The 8864-nt window shown below is 39.6% G+C and overlaps 1 protein-coding gene across 1 annotated transcript in view; it reads left to right on the top strand.

Annotated features, from left to right (window-relative positions):
- Positions 1–5529, top strand: part of LOC102206294 (endonuclease V) — an 18966-nt gene extending 13437 nt beyond the window's left edge. The window contains exons 5-9 of the mRNA XM_013911919.1: positions 866–939; positions 2401–2538; positions 2729–2857; positions 4630–4686; positions 4817–5529. Of these exons, the coding sequence (XP_013767373.1) occupies positions 866–939; positions 2401–2538; positions 2729–2857; positions 4630–4686; positions 4817–5146 (728 nt within the window). The 3' untranslated portion in view covers positions 5147–5529. The remainder of the gene's footprint in view (positions 1–865; positions 940–2400; positions 2539–2728; positions 2858–4629; positions 4687–4816) is intronic.
- Positions 5530–8864: the final 3335 nt, after the last annotated feature.

Below are 8864 nucleotides of genomic sequence, written 5' to 3'. Positions count from 1 at the left end.
CACACACACACACACACACACACACACACACACACACACACACACACACACACACTATTGGCCTCATCCCAGCCGGGATTGGATGCCCCGTGCGGCCCCTCCTGTCTCCCTGCTGGCTGCTTGCTGTAATCAGTCATAGTAGAGCAGACACTCCATCCATCATGGAGGCTAAACTCCCTTCATCGCTCTGGCCCATAACCCAGAGCACACCTGTCAACAGCAGCCCGCATCACTGCATCTGACTTTGCACCGTCTCTTTGACTGTGAGAACAAAACTTTAGCTCTAACAGAAATCAAGAGAGAGGTCATTTAAAATCTTTCTTTGAGTCCAGCATCCTTCAATCAAAAATGGAGGCATCTGGTCTGGGCTCTCATGAGACGTCAAAGATGAGCCAGTTTGTACATCAATAATTTTCTAGTCTTTTATTAGAGTTAGTTCTTTTTCTTTAGGTTTAAAACTAGCTTAGTTGGAAAAAATATATACATTTAAAGGTTTTTCAGACTCAAGGACTGTTTCTATGTCTGGCTTTATATATAAAGGCTTTAAATATAAATAAAATTGAATTGAATTGAATTTCTATGTCTGGCTGTTTCATTATATCTCAGTGACACTTCAAGTCTAACGCCTGAATGATCACATCAAATGTTTGCTTTTGCTGTCTAATGTGTCTGAAATATTAAGTCCAAACTTTATAACATAGATTAGGTTAGGACAAATGTTCTCATCACAAGTATTTTAGCCACTGTTGAATCGTGATTATATAACACCATTACTCAGAGAATTTGGAAAATAATATTTGAGTCACCAAACTTAAAAAACAAAAGACAAAAACTTGTCTTTTTAACAGAACGTTTGCTTGAAAAGAATTGTTTGGTAAAGTAAACATGGCACAGGGTGGCAGTGATATGAAGATCAATGCAGGCAATGGAAACAGCTGGGTTAGGAGAGACAGGTGAAGGCAATCAGGAAAGGATGGGAAGGAAGTGAAACTATAAACAAGGCACAGGACACAAATAACTACCAAAATAAAACAGTAAGGAAGTAACTCAGTAACTGAACAGGGGAGCAAAGAGACATGAATCAGCTTAAAAGATGGAAACACATAGAAGAAAAAACATAAGCTCTATAAATGCAAACAGTAACTTAAACTAAAATATAACCCGGAATAAAGAAAACCAAAACTTAGACAGCAAACAAACTGAGAACAAAGAAACTATATTCCATCAAAGTGGCAGGAGGGCGACAGAAGGAAATGAAAGTTGGAGCAGTGACAGAAAAGAATGAGCAGATTGTGGCACAATAACCATTTTATCTTGATTATCTTATTTCAATAATTGATGGCAGACAACATTGCAGTTGAAATCTAAATTCGATCTGTTGCACGGTCCTGCTTCAGGTTGTATTTAACAGCTTGCACAGATGGCATATCCAAGTGATTCTGACAGAAGACCGTCTCCTAGCAATTGGTGGTGAGTGACATATTGGTAACTAGCTGAGTCAAAATCTCTCTCTTTGAATCTCATGCATAATAATTATATTTTTGCACGATCACATGCTTTCGTTTCACAAAACTCAAACACAACTTGAAATATGGTCTTAGGCCTCTAGTTTACTCAAACTCAGTCTGCAGACTACTTTAGATATGTGGCGGTTAATTGAAAATAAGGAATATTAAAAAAAATGTCATGAATTTGAATTTTTTGAGACGAAACACAGTTTTAGAAAAAAGATTTTGACATTTTTCCAAAAAGAGAAAAAGTCCAAATAAAGTCTTTGCCTTCATTTTTAAATGAATTCATTGATAATTTTATTTATTTATTTGTGAAAAATGAGCTAACAAAGATAATAAGAACTTTTTTTTTTTCAAAATACAGTTTATTTAATTGTTCTACTTGGGGCAGGGAAAGCTCAGTAGGTAGCGTGGGGGCCCCATGATCGGAAGGTCGGGGGTTCGAATCCACTGAACGGCTACACTGAGGTATACCTGAGCAAGGTACCGTCCCTACACACTGCTTCCCGGGCGCCCAATGGCTGCCCACTGCTTCACTAAGTAAATGGGTTAAATGCAGAGAGGAATTTCCCCACGGGGATCAATAAAGTAAATAGTACATTGTTATTACATTATCATTAATCTGTATTAGGAGTTTTATTATTGTACCCTTTTATGCCAGATTAAAATTTAAAACAATATTTTTTGTGCAGTGCTTTTTTCTGGGAACAAGACTGTCTGGATTTTCTTTTTCAAAGTCATAACCCACCGTCCTTTCAGTGGAATAAAGATGTGGTCCTGTTTTAGCATTTTGAAGCTCTAGTTGGACAGCAAAGTGGGGCCACGCAGAGGTTAGAGACAAAGTGACGCGAGTGTGAAGGCTCTGCAGGAGGTTAATACTTTGTTTCAGCTTGCTGCTATTTGTTTTGGCATCTGTACATCTGTTTTGACTTTGATTTTTGTTTCTTTGCCTCCACAGATAGCTGCTCTGCAAAGAGGAGGAGACAGCTTCCCACTCATAGGCGCCTCAGGCAAAGTGCTCGGAAAGGTGCGGCAAAGGACAGATGCACAGAAAATAGAAACAAATACCTCTGACAAAGGTGTTGTGTTATTGCTGCTGACTTCAAAGAAAACTCTCGCTGCTGAAAGTCAAACGCAACAAATTCTTTATGATGATCACAACTGGAGAGCGAGATGAATGCTGAAAAGTTACAGCAGACTTCTGTCTTTGAATTCAGGCACTGCGAAGCTCTGACAAGAGCTCGAAGCCAGTGTACGTGTCTGTGGGCCACAAGATCAGCCTGGACACAGCTGTCCGCCTCACACACGCATGCTGCCGATACCGGGTCCCTGAGCCAATCAGACAGGTGGGCCTATGTGCACACACACACACACACACACACGCACTGTAAAAGTGCATTGAGCCATCATGAGTGTTCAGCAGAGCAGCTGCAGGAACGCTAGAAGCCTTTTTTGTGAACAGTAGAAACAAAAGTTGAACTTCTCATCTTAGAAGCAGAACACTGTTTCAGGGAGCGAGCAGTGCTCACCACTTGTGTAACAGTGTCCTGCTGTGAAGCGAGGAGGTGTGAGCATCACGCTATGCAGTGGTTTATTGGCAGCAGGGCCTGGGAGACATGTAAAAATGGAGAGAAGAAGAATGTATGCAGCCAAATTAGGGATGTTCCAATTTTGGCTGTATTTTTATATGAATTCCAGCCCCGGCGCAGAAAACTGTGCAGACAGTTTCAAACGATAAGATGATGCCGGCTGTCAGACACAAGTGCAACAAAGCTATAGTGTGACACTGAAGATATTTTTAACTGCAAGGCAGACAGGATCTTCGCAAAGTTGGAAAGTATATGGTTCATACTTTGCTATTATATTTGAGATGCACAGAAATGAATGGATGATGAACAGAGTGAACTTTTTTAATTAGGCCAATGATATTTTACTTACTTTAGACGCTCCCTATGACCAACAACAAGTAAAAGCTCTTTTATTCGACTAAGAGCCATGTAACCATGCTTTGGTTACTTAAAAAAACCTAAAATCAGCTGTCATAATGACAGCTCTGTAGTGCCACCAGTTCACCACATTGACGCAGAGTGCATTGTGCTTACAAAGTAAGCCTTCATAGATCAAAACATGCACTCAATTATCTTTTTAATTTAAATTTTAAATATTTATTTATTTAAATATTTTAACTGAGAGAGAACATTTTCATTTTAATTATTATTGTAATTTTTGATATGTTAAAATACTTTTTTTTCCAAATACTTTTCATACTTGATATCAAAATTAATCAAATAAAATAAAAAGGCACGAATATTACAGTTGTTTTGAGCATAACTGGTATGTTATCTGTTGCTATTTAAGTTACATTTTGTTTGTTTGTATTTTAAAGAGTTTCCTCCTGGTTTGTGAATATTGAGTCTTTCGCTAATTATAGATGCAAAATGATACATTTGTATAAAAGTGTGCTCCCCTCACCACTAGTCAATTTCCTTCCTCCTTTACTTTGCAAAGGTGAGACGCTGTTTTTGTTCTTCCATCACTCCTTAAAGTGAAACATAAATACAGTTTTAGCCAGAGTGCATTTTATCACACTGTCATGAGGCAACCAAACCTTTGATTAAATGTTTACGGAGGCTGGAGGTGTGTCCACAATCAACATTTTTTTTAACCTGATTTCAACTGTTTTTTCTTTTCTGATAGACATTACTGATTTCCCATGAGCCCTCTGCACTGATTGGTTTTGGTTTTGAAAATGCCACCGATAAAAAATATTTATGCGTGAGGCTCAATGTGCTGTTGATTCCTTTTGTTTAACTGCAGCCCGCAAAAATTTAAGACAACCCAATAAAGTGAGCTGAATTGTTGCCCAGTGGTGGCGATTAAGTTCACTATGAACTTTTTAGTGTCCCTTTTCTCTTGTTGCTCAGCTATATCGTACTCTGCCTCCTGCCCAGTGCATGCTGGCACTGGTAACGGGGTAAGTTGGGATAGAAAGTTAAGTGCTTTTTTAAATGTCTTAAAAGTTTTACTCACAACATAAAATAGCAAAAACAACCACTAAATGTTTTCCTGAGGAAGAGGAGGAACAAGCTTCACCTCATCTTTTTCTTTCTGCCACTAGGCTGTGCTGTGCTTCTGCAGTGCACCATATGATTACTGCAAGCCACCTGACTGCACTGTAAACACACACACACACACACTCACACACACACACACTCACACTCAAAATCAGTTTTATCAGTTTTTTCACCAGAGGAGCTGCAGTAGCAGCGGCTAACTCACCTCCTCCTGTGTGTGTTTATTTCAAGTGTTTTAGCTGGTGGGGAGAGGGGCATCCGGCAGCAACAGGGACTGACTGTGGACATCAGAGAGAAGCAGGAACAATCTTACCTTCCTCTGTCCAGTCACCAGTGCCTCCCTCTTCATCCTCCTTTCTTTGCCCAACTGCTCTGCTTTCAGTCTCTGACATCCACATTCCCTTCTGTGTCTCCCAGCATTGCCCTCGTGTTCTCTCCCGGCTTCTGCCACATCCAGCTGCGATGTTACGTCTCGCTGGCAGGCAAATTTTCATCCTTCAGGCTTTTGAAATCACAGTCACATCTCATGAAAAAAGCAAAATCAAAAAGAGATCAACCTGACAGGAAGACTGAATAACTGAATACGTTTGACAGTAGAAAATGAAAACAGGTTTTTGTGTGCAAATGTTCATCGTGGACAAACTAAAAAGATGCAAATATATATAACTACCCACACTTAAACAGATTCTGTGTCAGTCCCACACTTGCACATACTTGGTAGGACTCCACATCCAAAAGTTGCTTGGCTGACCATCTAGTCAGCCTCTTGTTCTGCATCGGCTCCACCTCAGCTCCAGCGAGGGTGTTTTTGCTTCCTTGTCTCTTTACCTTTGCTGATGTTGAGCAGTGGGTTATTCTCTGTGTACCATGCTGTAAGATTATTGATTTCCTCTAGATATAAATCCTCTCTTCCTCTCATCAGTGTTTATAATCTCACCAGAACGGTTGCGCTCTCTGCAGAGCTCACAATAGAGTTCTCTCTGGGTCTCTGAATGCAATCGTGGGAGAACAGTGTGAACAGGATGAGGCTGAACACTCAAACCTGGAGGTTTGTGGTGTGACGCTCCTGTCTGCGGAAGTCCAACATCTAATGTCAGATTGTGGCGCTAAAGGCCAAAGTGCTGAGTTGAAATCAACAAACAACATACAGATATTTGTGCCTTGACTTTCAAGGCGAAGTGGGAGGAAGTGGAGATCTGATCCTTTGATGGTTCAGCCTGACTGAAATGTTATCTTTAATGTACTGGGCCAGACATTTAAACCATTATCTTCTGCTCATCTCATCTCGTCGGGTTGCTGTAACAGCAGTTTAAACAGTGTATTCCAGATGTCCTTCTCCCCAGCATGGGTTTGCAGTAACTCTTAGGGGGTCCCAACAATATAATCTCTCCAGTGGGTTCCAGATCTTCTTCTGGGTCTTCAAAGTGCCCAACAAAACCTCCAAATGGAAGTGCGCTGGAGGCATCCTGATCAGATACTGAACCGTCTCACTTGGCTCACACAAAAGGAGTAACAGCTGAGCTCTCTGTGGATGTTTGAGCTCCTCATCTGTAAGGCTGAGCCCTGCCATCCTACAGACAAAACTCATTTCACTTGATTGTATTCAAAATATATTACACATTACTTGTTACTTTTCTTAAAAGTTGTGCATTACGTTGCTTAAAAATTCACCTGAGAAAGTAAATTGTTACACTAATTATTGCATTATTTTGATGTTACTCCATAACATGACCTGAAACACACCATCACATAGTTACTAGGTAACAATATAACCATTATGCTTCATCCTGCTCACCGACACAAACCAGTGTCGTATTGAGGGCACACATACGACCTTTCTTTAGTGTTTACATGTGTACTATGTCTCTACCTGTTAAAGTTCAGGCTCTGGCTGCTGGGCTGGGGTCAGCATACACTCAGGTTTAACATCATTCTCAAGTCATAAACTGCTTCACCATTTTCCTCCCCCTACCAGGCAGAAAAAGACGTGTTTTTTTTGTCCTATCCTCCCATCGTGCAGATAACTAATAAACTCTTGTTATACAAGTAATAATAATTGTAACTGTAGTGTGATTACAGATTTTTATATTTGCATTTAGATTATTACGTCACTAAGAATGGTGATTGCAGTAACGTGTTACTTTGGAGCATGTGACACACAAATGTTTGTGACATTAACTGGTCATGATGTCATGACCATGTGAGATGGTTGGAGTGAAAAACTGCTTGTTGGATGTTACGAATAATTCAAGAAATCCCTCTCTGTCCACCTGTCTTTTCTTCTTGTAGCTTAGCAACAGTTCATCCGATGCACTGTGTGTTGCTGGGAACTGCTGTGCTGAGTTTGATGTTATTTAGATAAGAACTTCTCATAATTTGGCTAAAAGTTGTCCTCTATAACCTGTTTTTCTCTTTAGAGTGACACGTGCTGTCTCCACTCAGTATGTAAAGGGAAGGACAAACATAAACACACAGGCCTCAGGGGATATTCACTGACAGGAGTCCAAGTTTTCCAAGTCTCTCGCACCTTAACGCTTAAAAAGACTGAAGGGTGTAAAATATTAATGAGCGCCTGCCAAAAAGTTCTAGCATTTAGAAAACTGCATCACTCACTGGGCCAAAAATGGGTTTTCAGAAAGATAGGTTGACACGTTTGCCTTTCATTGTATTTATTTTTTTGTCTTTGCTGTCACCAATGATTTCAGTCACTTGTGTTGTTTGGACGAGCAGTTCCTGAATAAGCTGCAACCTACAACGAGTTATACATACAAACAGATTTTAAATGTCATAAATGTAGCTGTCCTGTTTTCAAAACACAGAGTTTATGATAGCCTGGGGTGACACGTGTGACACTCTTCCTGAACAGGTGCTGCATCACTGTTAAAAATGTCAGGAATAAGATCAGCCAGGGCATTATTGTGAAAGAAATGCAAGATTTTTACAGTCCTTAATATTTGTGCCAGGAGAGGCAATAAAGGTCAGTCAGCTGATGTTTAGTAACTTTAGCGCCTCTTTATGTTTCTCCAGGTCTTTTAAATTTTTCTGGAAATATATAGGGAATTTTTCGAAAAGATGTTGGCTCATTTGGAGCTGATGATGAAACTGGACTGCTTGATATCTTCTGCAGGTTCTTGCTTGCCATCTGGTGGCTGAAGGTCAAAAACTATGATTCACGTCATCCTCAAACTGTTCAATAAACATGGAAGCATCTGCATTTGTTATATTTTTCTTGCAAGTGTATTCCTGAGACCTTGCTTTTCATTCCTATTTCTTTGGCTTGGTTTTATCAAGGTTTAGCATGTATTCAAGAGTTGTTTTGGCTCTTCTGCCTTTACCAATCTGTATGTAGCAAAAAGAGAGGAGAGCTGAACCAGACGGAACATGTTTAATATTAAGAGATTCCTTCCTTAGTTTGTCCTTGATGCTGCACTTACATTTTTATTACTGACTGGGCCTTGAGATTATATATTTATAACACGACCTCCATTACAAGTGTTTGCAATAAGTAAGAATTAAATTCCTAAAGAGGATTTGATAAAAAACATCCTTCACTGGTTTCATTTTGACAGGGTGGCCTGTTGTGCTTTTCTTTATTTGTAATCAAACATGTTAAAATGGTGAGCGATCATATTAAACATGGCAAAGGACCCAAGTAATGAGGTCAATGCATGTGCAAATACTGTGAGTCCTTTGCTTGTCAGTGAGAGCTCTGATATGGTCGGATCTGTTCAAATGTTCTGCTTGTGAGCGTTTAATCAGAGGAAAAGCGTCTTAGAGTGAAAGGAGAGGAGCAAACTGGACCAGCATGAGATAAATATGGATGATTTTAAACTGTTAGTCATTCAAAGTTGCTCTATGAGAGTTCAGCGGTAAAAAAAATGAAGCTGGAAATGAGCATAATGTACTGAAGGTCACCTTGAGCGGCTGATGGTGCAAAAACAGACAAACTCAGATCTCCTCTATTTTTAAGCTGGGATGTACAGAAACATTAAAACGAACTTTATTTATGGTATTATGTTCCTGTAATTGATTCTTAAAGGAGTGTGCACCTCGTTCAGTTGAAGTGCTTGAACTTTCTCTTTTGAGGTCATTGTGATGTTTTGGGGATTTTTAATAAATAAAATGTAAAAAAAAAAAAACCCCACAAACCCTTGATGCTCATAGTTTTCTGTGCACACAAAGTCAGTTTAGCATCTAAATGCTTTTTTTATATATAAAGATTTGCATTCAGGTTTCCTTTTATTTGGTGTGAGCTTTCTTAAAGCTGTGTAGATTGTGC

The sequence above is a fragment of the Pundamilia nyererei genome, unplaced genomic scaffold, assembly GCF_000239375.1.
Source record: "Pundamilia nyererei isolate P.nyererei 1_Seehausen unplaced genomic scaffold, PunNye1.0 scaffold00075, whole genome shotgun sequence".
Classification (NCBI taxonomy): domain Eukaryota; kingdom Metazoa; phylum Chordata; class Actinopteri; order Cichliformes; family Cichlidae; genus Pundamilia; species Pundamilia nyererei.
This window is presented reverse-complemented; position numbering and strand designations above follow the sequence as displayed.